Source organism: Dinoponera quadriceps, unplaced genomic scaffold, assembly GCF_001313825.1.
Source record: "Dinoponera quadriceps isolate SergipeBrazil2010 unplaced genomic scaffold, ASM131382v1 scaffold616, whole genome shotgun sequence".
NCBI lineage: Eukaryota > Metazoa > Arthropoda > Insecta > Hymenoptera > Formicidae > Dinoponera > Dinoponera quadriceps.
In genome coordinates, this window is record NW_014555184.1 from 1966348 (window position 1) to 1982768 (window position 16421).

Consider the following 16421-nt stretch of genomic DNA (forward strand, 5'->3'; position numbering starts at 1 on the left):
TAGCAGACATAGAGATGCACTAGACCAGACATGTGTGGCCTGTTCTTTTTAAAGCCAGAGGCACACTATAGTGATATTAAGTTCTGATTGGTGGGTCTCCATTCAATTTGGGAAATGCACCAATCAGAACGCAGTATTTTCATCTGTCCTGTCCTGTAGGCAGAAGCCATGAGTCTACAATAGATGCTTTAAGCCCTAAAGCCCGTAACGGACTACGTATTGGGGATTAAGATTGAGATTGAATTTAACCAATCAGTACAAAGTTAACTGAATTCAAGTTTAGTGAAATTTCGTGAACTTTGCACTAATTGGTCAAATTTCAATTCAATCTCAATTTCCAAACGACAGTCTGATGCGGACTTAAGCTTTAAGCTACTTTATCTAAGCCTACTTTATCTAAGATTATCTTAAATAATATCTAGCTAATGAAATAACTTTCCAGAAACAACCAGAGCCAATCCGATGTCTCCGATTTGCAAAACCGAACGCAGCTACTGAAGGCGATTTATGAATGCAACGAAAGATTGGTTTTCTATAAATTTTCACTGGCATACCGTCATTAAGGATATTGATTGATTCAGTGAGGAAATTGGATGCACAATTTATTAAATTATATATATATGAGTAATATATATGTATAAACAAAAATATTAATATACAAAAAATAAAAAGCGTGTCTAAAAATTTATAAAATAAGATATCTTCGAAACGTTCACAATGTTTTGTGGAAATAATCATATAAACGTATTATGTAATTGTACGAGGGTGGTCCCAGAAGTACCCGGTCTGACCTAGAGATGGCGGTAGTTGTTTGAAAAATATCACTGTATTAGAAAGTACACAATCTATAAAGCATATGTTTCAAGTTTGAAGACGCCACGTTGTTTAGTATTTGTTTGGCAGCCATCAATAGTGAACGTTTTCAGTGAATTTGTGAAAATGGAGAAAATTGGTTATCGTTATGTGATACAATACTTTTATTTGAAAGGCCTCAGCCCAACCAATATAAAAGCTGAACTGGATTCTACTCTGGGTGAGTCTGCTCCTTCGTTTACAACAGTAAAATATTGGATAGCAGAGTTTAAACGAGGCCGTACGAGCTGCCAAGACGAGCATCGCAGTGGTCGACCAAATGAGGTAACGACTCCAGAAATGGTGAAGAAAATCCACAAAGCTGTACTGGATGATCGTCGACTGAAAGTGCGCGAACTAGCAGACATAGTAGGCATTTCAAAAAGTGCGGTACATCGCATATTATCTGAAAATTTGCACATGAGAAAGCTGTGTGCAAGATGGGTGCCGCGTTTGCTCACACTCGAGCAAAAACAGTGTCGTGAAGATGTTTCAATTGAGTGTTTAGCGAAGTTTCACAGCAACAAAGCAGAATTTTTGCGCCGTTTCATAACCATGGATGAAACATGGGTCCATCACTTCACACCCGAGACAAAAGAACAATCAAAACAATGGACTCAAAAGGGAGAACCGGCTCCAAAGAAGGCGAAGACCGTTTCATCTGCAGGCAAGGTCATGGCGTCGGTTTTTTGGGATGCGCTTGGGATAATTTTCATTGACTATCTTGAAAAAGGAAAAACTATCAACGGCGAGTATTATGCGAACTTATTGCAACGTTTGAGCGAAGAAATCAAGCAAAAACGGCCGCATTTGGCTAAGAAGAAAGTGTTGTTTCATCAAGACAATGCACCAGCTCACGAATCCGTTATTGCAATGGCCAAAATTAATGAATTAAACTTTGAATTGCTACCTCATGCACCCTATTCGCCAGATTTAGCCCCCTCGGATTATTTTCTGTTCCCAAACTTGAAAAAATGGCTCAGTGGTCAAAGATTTTCCAACGATGAAGAAGTGATGTCGGCAGTTAATGGCTATTTTGAGGAGCAAGACAGTTCTTATTATAAAAAGGGTATCGAACTTATTGAACATCGCTGGGAAAAGTGTATAGAGCTGAAAGGAGATTATGTTGAAAAATAAATACATTTTTTTCCAAAATTTTTGTGTTTTCTTTGTTGGGTCGGGTACTTCAGGGACCACCCTCGTATTACACAAGATATTCCATATTTTGAATATTTTATTAAAATATACATTTCGTCCAGAATACAAAAGGAAAAGATTATATACACTTGTTTCCTGAAGGTTCTGCGCAATAATGGCGATAGTAACAAATATGATATTCGCTACAATAATAAACACCCGCAGTAACAAATAGCATTGATAATTTTACAAATACGGAGAATCCAAACAATTATAATCAATCTTATAAATTTCAATTTGCAGCTGTTAAAGCTTAATTTATGAAAAAAAAAAAACATTTCTTTTCCGTCACCGTTGCAAGAATTTTTCCTTCGCATTAATCGATTGCATATTAAGTAGAACTTAAACAGAGAATCAGTAAAACAATTTTAGTGAAAATTAAGAGATACTTTAACGTCGGCTAATCGATGTTAGAGAAACAGCAATGGTATTTATAATTCACTGCGAAGTTATTTGTTGTATTTTCTATCTTCTCCCCTTTTACATAACGTTTAACCCTTTATCGATATCGTTGTATTGTTTGTGAAATTTCAATGCACATACGTGTAAAATACAAGTAAAACTAGCCCGTTTCTTTATAAATAGTTATTGCTTCATTATCTCGTGCAGATCTTCCGTTCTACCAATTCCGAAAACCTTTAGAACCGGCGAGACGTGGACCGATAAAGGGTTAAGAAGCGGCTCAGGTCACTTATCGTTTTGATACAAGACAGATCGTACGTCCTTGCGTGATGTATTTTTTAGCTGTATGATACGTCGAAGTTTGCGCATCTTTTCCGATCCGCAAGCTTCCTCGCGACAGTTATCTCTTGCAAGCAAGATTACTTTGTGTGCAACGTGTAATATATTCATTTGTACGTATTTTACGCGTGAACGCTAAATATTGTCATTCTCTCTCTCTCTCTCTCTCTCTCTCTCTCTCTTTTCGTTTCTTCCCTTTGCTCCTCCCTTTTCACTCGCGGCACGCAATTCAATAAATATCATCCCAAGCGATAGACTGCATTAATTAAAATGTTAAAAACAGAGATATAAACTTACAATCTTACAATATTTTCGTGAACTTGCACTAGGCAAAATGTCCTACATAATATATCGCGTTTATTAAGATTAGTTTGCGAAATATACGTATATACAGCGTTCTGATAACGTATTCGAGTTTCCGACGTTCAGTAACATCGAGTCGTCTAACGCAATTAATTAATAACATACGTAACGCGCATATCGCGTTACAAAAAGGCATTGAAGTAGTAGTTGAGAATTGCAAATTATACATAATAATTCTGATTATTTCGGGAGATACGATTTGTGTGTATAAGCGGGTAATTTTTTTTCTTCGACGAGCGTAAAAGACATCGATACCTCCGGGATATCTCTTTGGCTATCTTCCACTCTCTTGAATCCTAGTAATCCTATTCATTTTTATTATTCTGCCATTTCCTCTCTCAACCACTAATATAGTCACAATGTGAACTGACAGTTGCAACATACGTATGTATATTTGCTTAGATGTAGTTTTGAGAAAGAATGTGGTAAGATTTATACTATATCCCAAAATATTATGAGTATAATTTTTGCGGTGTCGTCAACGCCAACAAGGCACTTTTAAGGCCTTTATTGCTATATCGACAAGATAACGATATATATGTAAAGGAAAACGAGGGAGAGCTCTGTCGTCTCTTCTATTACCGTTCAACTATCTCTGTTCATGATGAACGTTACAATTTTGATACAGAGGTGATACACGAAGTGTATATATGCGCTATTCTTGTTGATTCACAGACAAATCTCATCGAATCTCTTATGTATTTTTCCCAACCTCCTCGAGATGACGCTTCGCGAATTATCCGGTGTTAATCTTGAAACCGTCGCAAATTTTAGATACCGAAAATAACTTTCTTCTCTTCAATTATTTCACATATATAAATATACATGTATGTATTTGGCGCATATATTCCCGTTAAAAATTAATGAATTCGCATTCTCTCTCTCTCTCTCTCGCATTTACATCGTAGAATCTTCCCAGGTAGAACGGAAAATGACGATGATGTGAAAATGACGTGAAAATGACGAAGAAATGATCGAAAAATGAGTTTTCCAGTCATTTTCTCGTCACTTTGACATCATTTCTGTTTTACTCGGATTGAGGCGTCGGTCGGCTGCGTCTGATATCGAGAAACGAGACACGAGAGAGAAGGAGAGAAAGGGAGAGTTCGTGTACGTTAGAAATTAAGGCAATAGAGATATAGACATTGCTACACAAGCGTCCAGTTAACGTGGGCGATAATGTTAGCGCTCACTCGCGTGCTTAGAGCTGTATCCGTATTATTCTACATGAGTCGTAATAGCTACGATTCCCGTTATAGCGATGCTTAGTATTCAGACCGTGTTTCAAACATCGAAAACGGGCGATACTTGAAGCAACGCAACGAAGAATACACGGGGGACGTCTCCTTCCGGAGGAGAATTACCAGAGAAAGAAAAGAAAAATATTCATCGGTTAATAATATAGTGTGTGTAAAAGTGAACGTAAGATATTACACGTTACCAATTTCCGCGATCCGAACAAACGCGAGACTTCGAGTGCTTGTTTTTTGTCTACGATATGTTTCATCACAGTTACGTGCATAATACAAATAGTAGCAGTAGTAGTAGTAGTAATAGTAGTAGCAGTAGTAGTAGTAGTAATAATAATAATAATAATAATAATGCGATAGTAAGTATATAAAACAACGTTTCATGCTGCCGCAAACATTAGACATCTCTGCAGCAGCGATGGACTAAATGAAAGGGGGATTTATGCGATAAATAAAGAAAAGCGCTACATCTTACTAAGGGTAGCTTAGTAAGGTATAGACATGTTTCGCAAAATTCTAAAATAAAAACGAGCCAGTTCGACCAAAACATCCTACAAAAGCTTACGTAAACCCGTCGAATAAACTCTTTCCTTAAATAACTACGCATTAAATTAAAGATAAAGTTAAAAATTAATGTACACAACTTAAAATTGCCAATGTTAGAATTAGCGCGAGTTGTTTATGTCGACTATGCATGCGTGGTCCGCGTTGAACGCGCTATGATGACGATATACCATTACCTTAACCTCTAATAAATTATTTACATCATTTGTATGTGTATGTGTGTGTTAACGCACTCGGTAATATTGACTCTTAAACAAGCAACAATGGATCTTCTTGTCACGTAAGTTGCACGGCAATAACAGTACTTGCCGATAGCGTCGCGAAAGCTCTGAACGAAAGTGTTACAGCGTTACGTTCCGGTGTTAATTAAAAAAAAAAAAAAAGGAATATTTTTGAGTATCAATTCTCATGAATAAATAATGAATACTAGTGAGAAACGCTGCCGGCGAAATAAAATATAAATCGTTCAGCATTTTTAATATAATGTATGTATCGCGCATCTTCCTCTCTATTATTGCGAACTTTTAGCTTTAATACACGAAAGGTGCGGCCCTCGATATTGATGTTATTATCGCGTTATACCTTCATACTCTATAAATTACAACAACTTTCGTTAAAATGACAGATAATAACTATGATATTTAACACTTGCGTTCAGAATTATACATATGTACAAACTTTCTCTATTTCTTCCTCTAAGACACAGAATAATACATCTCAAAATACTAGATTTCTCCAGCATTTTTCTACTAGAGCGAAGTTTTTTTTCGCATGTATTGCATATCTCTTGTCCGACACTAAATCCTATTTATTTGACGGATAATTGATATGGAATTAATTGACTGTGCATTATGTTATGGTGTTTATAAAGTGGAATTGAAAACTTCCAAATATGAATTTCATTGACATATGTGCGAATTGATTCTCTATCGTCAATTAGCTACATTTGTAAATTTGAGATTCTTGACACACTTGAATATCTTATCAGTTTCACGTCTCGATACAAATTCTGTACACAATTATTTTTATAATAATAATAGTAATAATAATAATAATAATAATAATAATAAAATAATAATAATAATCGTAATTTTTGAAAGATTTCATCTTCCACAAATACTTGTGCACGCTGCATCTTACATTCTAATTCAAATAATGTCATTAACTCTGATGAACTTAATGAAATTAGTGTGATTTGAATCGATGGAAACTTCGATAAATATAGATGTTGAAAACAGATTGATTAAAATGTATCTACCGCGAAGGAATAATCTCTGAAAACTGATAGACACTTGACCGAGCAATAAATATTTGAAGATCGATATGTACACGCGTACTGAGAATTTTTCCAGGATCTTCACTCGAACTTACATTTAAAAGATAACGCACAATGGTTTGATGAGAGAAGTTGTTTTTGATTAATTCCCAGCAGTTGCGTCCTCTCATTGGACCATCGTTCCAAACTTCATCGAGGAAAAAGGCGCCCAAATCATATTGAAATCAAGTGTACGCATTGTGATATGCAAGATATCAATTCGCAATCGCTAATGCGTTATAGCGATCGCCAAGGCCATTTAGATATTTGTACACAAGTCAGAATGTGATTTCCCTGATAGCTTACGTATTAACACTTTCTAACAAGACTGTCTCGTAGGATCCTCCGAAACTCCTTGATGGCCCGTAAATATAAAGAATGAATAACTTTCTTGCTTCTTAGCGGCAGCAGAAGATCCGTTAAATGTTATCGTGAGAATTCGGAATCGTCTAAGTATATATATGTATAGATATATGCACTAGAGCATATAGGAAACTTCATGCCGAAGCTGCAAGACCATATATCGTATTATTACTCAACAGCGAAGCCACAAGTTTCCTCGACCGCCTGCGTAAGCTTATCAAGCATTTTTTGATAATTCGGATAATTTTGTGGTATGTCTATTCTGTTGAAACAAGTATGCGCTTTTGGTAGGTTTTCGCTTGGAGCATCAACGACGTGGATCGTGAAAAGTCGAGGACCTGCCGCTCCTGTCGACCCTACATAAGTAAATATAACAAATTATCTATATGAAAGAGCAAAAAATTGTAATATATAAATTGTATATATAAATTTTTTAATAATTAATGTGTGGATGACACCAGTAAACATGTTAACATTCTGATTATAACATTGATCATATATAAATAAGTAAATGGTTTATTACATTGATGTCATGTTTGTTTTTGAGCAAAATTAATTTCAAACATCTATATCTCCAAGTTCACGTATATACTTTTTATTGCTTACGATTTTCGGCTTATGTACTTATGATTTTTATCTTATGTACTTATGATTTTTGGCTTATGTATTTATGATTTTTATCTTTGTAAGGTTTTTTGTTAGGATATTCAGAATACTTGAGAATATTTCAGAACACTTAAAATCATATCAATATGAACGCAAGAACTGTTGGCATGCTGAATTGTTCGAAAATCTACCTTGCAAAGCCTTGAATCCTTGTAATGGGACTCGGGAACTGCCAGTAACGAACTGAAGTAATCTCGCCCTCATTTCCTCGCCGTAGGACTCTACTATCTGCCAGAACCACTGCACTACTGGCGTGTCGGGTGTACAGTGCTTGAGCCGAGTGTGCATTTTCCAATCGTTGATGTCGATAGTGCCGAGACCACCGATAACCAATTCCAATTCGCGCTCATCGAATGGTCTTAGTAACAGCGGAGGGATCAGTTCGTGGAATCCTTTCTGCAACGCTAAGAATTGCTGCTCGATGCCGCGCATGAATCGATAGTTGACGTATAAACGGACATATTCCCGTTTGTTCTCCTCCGTTACCGGAATGTCTTTACCGCCCGGCTTCAATTCGTGATTCTTCAACACTCCAAAGCTGCTGTGTTCCACGGAAAATGTAGCGTCCAATACGCCGTCTATGCTGTTCTCCCTGATAACGTAAAGTTACGGTAAATTCACAATTTCAGTAACTGCCCTCGAAGCAGCATGTACGTATCAATTAACACGCTGACTGCCATGCTGATTTCCATTGATTATTTCAATATGCTAAACTCAAGCCTGAATAGAAAAAGATGAAATATTTCATAAAATATTTATCTTTCGATAACATTATCTTAACACATTTCTACATAATAATATGAGAGAAATCGATTATTGATATTAATCATTGCAAATTCGTATATCGATGCATTTACAAATTACAATGAATTGTTTTTTTTTTAAAGATTCTCTAGATTTGCTTATAACGATCGTTTCACCTGTCATTCTACCTACAAAAGTGTTAAGTTGATATATGAATACTTTATGAAATATTTCATATTTCACACTGAAAAATATCGGAATAAAAATATCTCATTTAGTTTCAGAAATATTAGCCTGTAGTACTTAGTGATTCATCCTGTATATATGTTGGTCTAACCGAAGAAAGAATATTGAAATGGCTTTACTGATGCATTAATATGAATAATATTAATATTTAATAGCATAGCAGAGCTGTGCTTTGGCTTTTATAGAACATTTCAATATTATTTTTTATTTTTCTTATTAATGCTATTTTTATTTATGCGTCAATTGGTCATATATATTTATGTATTTCAAATATTATTATAAATTATTAATTTTATAACACTGTATTTTCAAAACAAAAAATGGTCAATAATTTTGAATTTTATAATGTGTATAATGTCTTTAATATCATAATAGTTTTTTTTTATTAAAATTTGACCGTAGAAAATAGTAAAAATAGAAATTAGCAAGCTAGTTTCAAGAGACGTATAAAGAATATCAATTTTAGTTACAAATATCTCAGCTGTCAAATAGTCAAACTTCTTCTAATTGCACGAGTAGTCAGATAATATTTCAATGCATACATGATGCAAACTTCATTGAATTTTTATCAAGCTCTCTTCAACTTACAACCTCTTTAATCGTGGGAGATAAGTAATCAAACGGAAGAAGATATATCACTTACAACATCCACGTGAGGCTTCTATGAAGTTCCGGGTCGACACCTTCGATATCGCTCAGCGTTATAGCCTTGTTAAGCAACATTTTGTAGAACGGAGTAGTGAAACCACCGTCGATATGGTGGCCGTGAAAAACAGCGATGCCTATGATCCTGCCGGCAAAATGGAAATACGACAAGTGTTCTGGATTTATGCCCGAGTCCGGGTTGATCTGAAGCGTGTAGTTGTCGTCTCTCGAGTATTGAAAGAGTCCATATTGCGGATTTAGCATTTCATGTGACAACAGGTACAGCCACTCGCGCGCTACACCGCCGTAATCGAGACCCTCCTCGCCGCGAAACTTCACCATGAGTCTTTTCCGCATATCTTTCGGGCGCATCTTCATTATCAGCCTGTATGATTCCTGTAAAAACGAGACGTCGTTTACGAACGCGGTGTAACTCGTCGAACCCAGCAGAGCATTCTCTCGGATCGCTTTGCTGCGCGAAATACTTCAGAGAACAAAGAGAACACGCTGTAAACAATATCTCACTTCGAAGATTTCGTTTCGCGACACCTCAAGCCTGCAGTGGCCACTCTGAGGCTGAAGGGCATTTAATTCCGCTCGGAGACACTTGAGTTTCGCCACCAGATCACGCTTGTACTTCGGCAGAAGCTCGTTGTCCAGAAGCTCCTTGGGTAATTCCGACACTGTCTGCGTGTTTTGCGGTCGCACATTTTCCACTGAAAAACAAAGAAGCGCGAAGGATTTATCACACACGAACACGTCGAAAGGGAGATGTGTATCACGCACTGTTCACACACGTATACACGAGATTAAGATCCCCGATTTTTACCGTTCCTGAGAAGCATGAGTCTTCCGAAGTGAAACGGCATGTTTAATTCCAAACAAAAGACAGGTTGACAGCTCGACGTTACGACTCAGACTGAAGGTCTCGCGCGTTCTTTCTATCCGAGTTCTCAGTCCTCTCGGTACTTGAAATGAAGCAGGATCTGGACTTGGTGGAAGGACACATGTGTGGACGAGGAGGAGGGGAGGAGAAAGAGTGTGAAGGATAGTGTGGAAAGCGAAGGCACAAAGAGCAGATTTTTATAATGAAACCTAACCGTTCAGGTAGACGCACTCGCAGATAAGATAAAACTGTGAGACGCACACAGGCGCGATCTTTTGTTTTGTTTATGTAGAAGCAAGCTGATTATGTGATTCATATATTTCTTTATCAAATATGTAAGATGCGTATAAACTAGAGATAAGATTTTACATAAGGCTTCGAGCCTAGCATCACCGGTGCTTTTCGGCTTTGATTCAGGCATTTCTGATTCGAACGTATCTTCTTCCGAGTAAACACGTTTGTTTTTTTTAGCGCTCGCGTAAAAACTAAGCTGAATCGGATTGTCACACGCAAAGTGCCCGTAGAGTCATTGATGGGAAAGCGAGTTTTCAAGTATTTGGAGATTACTCACTCGTCGGGGAATTGTTGTTACTCCCGTTTTCAGTCCTCGTCGGCTGCTGCGGCGTGTTAGACTGGACTATTGGCGTACTCGTTGTTGTGTCCGCCTCGGCGGTTTCGCTCGTCGTAGAATTGCTCGGGTTGTTCGTCGTTTGGTTGTTCACGTTGTTATTTTGCCTTCTACTGTCGGCAGTGTAATACCGTGTTGTATCTCCCGAGTTGACAATCACGCTTTTCACATCTATCCTCTATACTCACTTTAAGAGATTGCTGATGATTTGACTGGACAGTCGGGGATCGGTGAATTGCGTTGTCCGGTTGTTGTGATCCACGAAATACACCCGTCCGCTTTGTGTCTGCCTCATTTCCCACCCACTGGGGAGAGGGCCGAGTTCACTCGCCAATTCATTAGCTTGTAAATCGCGCGGTATCCTTGGGTCGTGCCAGGTAGAAGATCCCGTTGGTACATGGTAGAAATATACCTGACCTTGTTGGGTCTTTCTCATTTCTATTCGCACAGACAAGTTTCGTAATAATGATACAAAGTGGAAAAAGAACAAGACACATTGTACTTTTTGTGCTCTTTCATACTTTCCACGTTCACATAATATATGTTTCTTTTCAAAAAAGGGTGGTAAAAGAAAAAGAAGGGTGTAGAAAGCATAAAAAAGGAGTATATAGTGCGATGTATCATCCTCGAGTAACTGGAAGACGTCAATAAGTGTCTGCGCTGGTAATTAGTTGCGAAATCACAAAATTATACGATTTATCAAGTCGATGAATCTAGGTCTGATTCTGTAACTTTTAATGACAGTGTCGTTATTGTTACATCATCGTTGCGCAGCTTTTCCGCCACATGTTATATACCTGCAGGGCCCGAATGTTCAAATATTTCGGGCGTAGATTCCTCGGCAAATCAAATAATTTTCTAATTTCGCAACTTCTTCCAATTTTTTAATTTTTTCTTGACCCTTTTCAATTACTCTAAAGAAAAAAAGACTAGGTGGAAGATCTTGTGGGTACATAATAGAAGTATGCCTGACCATGTGGGGTCTTTCTTATTTCTATTCGCACAGACAATAGTTCTGTGACAATGAAAGTGGAAAGAGGACAGGACACATTGCATTCTTTATGCTTTTTCATACTTTCCACATTTAAGACAAAACATATCTTTATGAAAAAGATACAGGCCTGTTCTTTTCGGCTGAACTAGGATGCGCTTTTCACCGTTAGGGTAAAACAACCTAGCGTTGAGGAGAAGAGGAACCAAGTTCCCATGCAAGCACGCTAGTTCACCTAAAGAACATATGAAAGTGGATGAGGAAAAATTTCATATCGAATTCGTACCGTAGCCACGAGGTAAGTCCGACGGTTGCGGGGGATCGGTTCGTCTGTCGCTACTTGGCATAACATTATTTCTATTTCTGTTGCTGCGATTAGGCCTTCGCGGTTGGCCGCTATTAAGGCCGCGTTCCAGCCTTCCGTTGATATTTTGATTGCCGTTCTGTTCATCGGCTCCTCTGACCACGCGTCGTTCTCTCACGGACGACGCCGGCGGTATATTTCTCATGTTGTGCTGATTCTGCTGTTGCGTCGGCGTGTTCCTCGGTGTATTCTGCGCCGAGCTGTCCCGGCTGGGAGTTTGACTCGGCGTCCCGTCGCCGTTCCATTCAGGCGAAGTATGCCTCGCTGGACTTTCATTTCTCACATTCGGCGAGCTCGCGCTACTACTGGGAGACGTCGGTTCCGACGATGGGGGTGGTTCCGGTGTCGTCGGTATAATAGCATTAGGCCTATTGATGATATCATTCAGATCAAGGTTGGGCGTTCACGCGTAAAATATAATAGCCTACGTCTACGTGTAGACAATGTAAACTATGTATAATATGTCATCTATGTAGACAAAGCAATCTATGAACCGTTACGGAACGGCTCATGTTCTTTTTATATTATGTAAGCTTTATTTTTATATTTTGTTTCTATTAAAAGTTCACAGATAAACCTGAGTGATATATATATCACATAGACAATATGTAAATTATCTAGATATAATAGAAAAAATCTACGGCATAATCCAGATTCAGATATATCTCACGTTGCACGTCAGTGTTTGCATCGATGTCAGGTAAAATATATTCGTTCCGTATAATAACGAAGAAAAATTAAAAATTGTAAATATATTAGCGTATATAAACATCATAAAACCAGATTTTCTGCGGAAATATATTCGTAACATATACGTTAATATATTTGCAATTATGATATGCATTTACAAATGCATATTCAAAATCGTCACTCGTGCATATACATTCGCTGGTATTGATATTTTACACACACATATGTAAGGTATTCGTAGTTATGAAATATTACCGAGCATTAGGACGGATCCATTGCGTGCTTTTCGTGTGATGATTTACGTAGTAAAGTCGACCACTTTGCGTTCTCCTCTCTTCCCACCCGTCCGGTAAGTCGTTCGGGCAACTTAGATCTCCGAGCACATCGACCACTGCGTTATGACAGACTGTATTGCTCACTGCACCATTGTGACCGTCTCTTGATAACAAGGACACTACAATTTGCCCCTTTACGACGTCTGTGTCGTCGGAATGAGCCTTGCATAAATCCAATCGTTGATCTGAAAGTATACACATGTCGCAAAAAGTAATTCTAAAAAAGAAAAGGGAAAGAAAAAAGCACAATTACAAGACACTCTTTCCTCTTAAGTTGACACATATTAAGATATTCAATATTGATTTTGAAAGTATGAGAAAATATTGACATGAAATAACGCGTTGTTTGATCAACTGATGTGAAAATCTTAAATTACTTTGGATTCACGAAAACACGAGATGAATGCAACATAAAATTCAAACTTAATTTTAGCTTAATTCTTTTAGGTGTGTGTATACTTTGCATATTTACACCCTCATTATTCGATATTTGTATATACATTATTTTAGCATAAATATCTCGAATATGACCAAAAATTTATTTTAGTGCAAATACCGCGTATTATAAATCTTAATACACACACATACATAGACTATATTCACAGCAAAGAATCAAATTTAATAATAATATAAAACAAATACATACATCCGGTGTCCTTAAGTCTTTGGATGGTATTCGATAATATGCGTACACATCCCAGAAACCCTCCACCCTGTTTCTTATGAATCTTCCTATAATTCCACACTGATATAGTGATTCCATCGTTTCTCCCAATATATCTGCATGAACAAATAACGGTGGATTATTTCTTTTCTTACAAAATGAACAAACTGTATCTTGTGGCTTAAAATGCAGCTACTCACAAATCATAATGCTGATTCCATTTTGGATCAAGGGTGGCTTTGCAAGTGTCTGTACTATGACACTGGCCAGAACCATCAACTGTTATCTTAGCAAAAGGATCAGGTAAGCCTAAAAGTAATAATTTTTATAGATCATTTACTCTTATATCCTTATATGTGTGCACTTTAAATGCCTGATGGAACACAGTACTCACGAAATAAATCTTTCCTAGCAAGATTACGGGCGCATAAAACTGTAACACACGAAAACATTGCAATTGAATTTATTTTAACAATGAGGCCCGTTATATGGCAACATTGATCCAGTTTAATAACAACTGTAATTAATGAACTCTTGCATTCAATTGGAGTATATTTTTAGATCTAAGAGAATATACCAATAAGATGTAGAATTCACTAACTAAAACATGGTCTGCAATAGGCAGTAGGAATGTGTTTATAAGAAGTGAGAGTAAGAAATTAACCAATCATAATCGATTATTCTCCTTACATTTAAATGATTGGTCAATTTCTCATTCTTACTTCTTATGAACATACTCCTACTGCTCATTGTACACTATGCTTAAGGTTGCTACTAAACCAGATTAACATTAATGTGTTAACATAATCAATGAGTTAACATCATGCTGAGCTATCATTGAGTTCTCTGTTTTATATTTTATACTTTCTCTGCTTCTCGACGTACCATCTATTTCCTACAAATTTCAAGCTACAGCATACCTTTGCAAATTAATTTAATAAATCAATCGCCTTCATTTTGATTCTGCATTGGCATTTGAAACAAAATTCAATAATTAACAATATACAGAAGGTAAGTAAGGGCATGCGAAAGCATCAGGGGCCGTGCGTACTCTTTCTAAAGTACCCCCACTAGAGAATCCGATTTAGCGGGGCCCCATTGTAGTCGGTAGTTAACTGCGTTAAATACAATAGGAGAACACAATGCCCCAGAAAATTCCTCGTGCGGGGCCCTGTCAAGGTCACCAGCGGCAGGCCAGCTCAGATGACACATCAGACTTAATGACTATTTGGAATTAACGTTTTCAACGGCCTCCCGGGGAGAGTGCTCGCGGTGGCGGTGGGGCATCCGCCGAGGGAGTTGCCATGACCAAGGGACGAGGGAGCCACGGCTCGCGTCCTCTGGCCAGGGCACGCGATATCAACGGGCGGTTTCATCCTTGCAGCACACGGGGCCCCCCTTTGACGTTTCCATCGAGTCACGACCCCCCGCGAGCGACAGCCACGGCGCGGGGCCATATTGAATAATGCACAACAAAAACAGGCCGAGCGAGCGAGGATCTCTCTCTCTCTCTCTCTCGCTCTCTCTCTTTCGTCGGTGCCTGTCGTGGCTCCGTCGTGCCGCTCGACTTTCACGCATCGACGGGACGGACACGAACGCCCGGTGTACGCGGCACTTACTCGTCAGACGGATCTTCGTGGCGCCGTTCCTCCTGCTACCGCCCGGATTCGACATTCTGCACGCACATTTAACACTCCGCACCGCGCTACGGTGCTGTAATTGGTAAATATAAAGCTCGCTCGAGACTGTACTCCTGCGTGCGAACGCGCGACGGCGACGCACTCGCCCGCTCCGCACCCACACCAACGTACACTGGCTGACGCTCTCCGCTACATACACAGGGCTCGCGAACTACGAGCTATCGACGCTGCGAGAGCGGTCGCTCGAGTCGATCGCCCGCGAATCGACGAGATCTCGAATCGAGTCGACGAGGTCTTGAATCGAGAGGGCGCTTCGTGCGCGTGCGCGACCGTTACGTTCTTCTTTCCGCCGGCGTCGCCGAGGATTGCGCGGGATTTGCTGTTCTCTCAGGTATTATTTGCGATTAAACTGGTCCGTCGGAAATTGAGGACAAAACGATGATGTTCATTCGGCTCTCGATATATTCCGCGTTTCGAACTTACGATTGGCGTGTCTCCATGCGCATTTGGACAAATATTTTCGTCAATTCGAATGTTTGAGTTAGTTGGTCCGTGACATTATTGGTAATGGTAATGGCTGACAATACGAAGAAGCTTGACAAATATGTGTTATGTGTTTATAAACTTGATCTATGATGTAGCTGTGACACTGCAGCGAGAAAATATGAAGCAAAATTACATAACGCCAATCGTAAGTTAAAAAGTTATAAAGAAATGATAGTTTCTTGCGCTTTTACATATATAATACTTTTGGTTGGGACTGCCTCCCGGAGAGAAAAATATTACTGGCTGTGATAAATTGGCCAGTGATAAATTATTGTTGCTCAGTAGTTTTATTATTCGTACGAGTAATACAACTATTATTTATCACTGGCCAATTTGTCACAATTAGTTTTCCATAAAGGCTGTGTTAGGTACGTTTATGAATATATACCCCCGCCCTCAATAGATGGGCATTAATGCATGCTATTAGAGAAATGTTCGTGATGTATGATTTTTCTGTATTTTTCGCATTTTTATTTATTGATTATAGACTCAAGTAGAACGTAAGATGACGATGACATAAATGACGAGAAAATGATTGTAAAAACTCATTTAATCGAAAAAACAGAAGGAAATATAGTACATACAATATTGTTAAATAATTAACTAAGTAGCATAGTTTTATGCATGTTTTTTAAACGTGTGTAATAATAAACGATTATAAAACGTTACATATATCTAAAGAACATATCCCAAGCAAAATGATGTCAAAGTCTTAATAACATCTTAATAAC

General features: G+C 38.3%; 1 protein-coding gene across 2 annotated transcripts; it reads right to left on the reverse strand.

Annotated features, from left to right (window-relative positions):
- Window positions 1-2080: 2080 nt before the first annotated feature.
- Window positions 2081-15318, reverse strand: LOC106743332 (E3 ubiquitin-protein ligase SMURF2). Of its 2 annotated transcripts, none has more exons than XM_014617073.1 (12): window positions 15124-15318; window positions 13899-13937; window positions 13705-13813; window positions 13487-13620; window positions 12761-13025; window positions 11738-12183; window positions 10649-10898; window positions 10404-10573; window positions 9472-9662; window positions 8945-9342; window positions 7443-7903; window positions 2081-7001 (listed from the first exon to the last, which is right to left on the reverse strand). In XM_014617073.1, exons 1-12 carry the CDS (start codon window positions 15176-15178, stop codon window positions 6814-6816), a joined length of 2706 nt encoding a protein of 901 aa, XP_014472559.1. In that variant the 5' UTR covers window positions 15179-15318; the 3' UTR covers window positions 2081-6813. The 2 variants fall into 2 exon arrangements, with proteins under 2 accessions (XP_014472559.1, XP_014472558.1); XM_014617072.1 differs by having other exon boundaries at window positions 10404-10570; window positions 15124-15280.
- Between the last annotated feature and the right edge of the window lie 1103 nt (window positions 15319-16421).

Bases quoted from the DNA above. Each gene is read 5' to 3' on its own strand.
- LOC106743332 (XM_014617073.1), bottom strand. From the start codon at position 15,178: ATGTCGAATCCGGGCGGTAGCAGGAGGAACGGCGCCACGAAGATCCGT. The intron at 13,026-13,486 runs GTATGTATTTGT...GTATACTTTCAG, and splicing joins AAGACTTAAGGACACCGGAT to ATCAACGATTGGATTTATGC. The intron at 9,663-10,403 runs GTGAGTAATCTC...TTTGTTTTTCAG, and splicing joins TAACAACAATTCCCCGACGA to TGGAAAATGTGCGACCGCAA.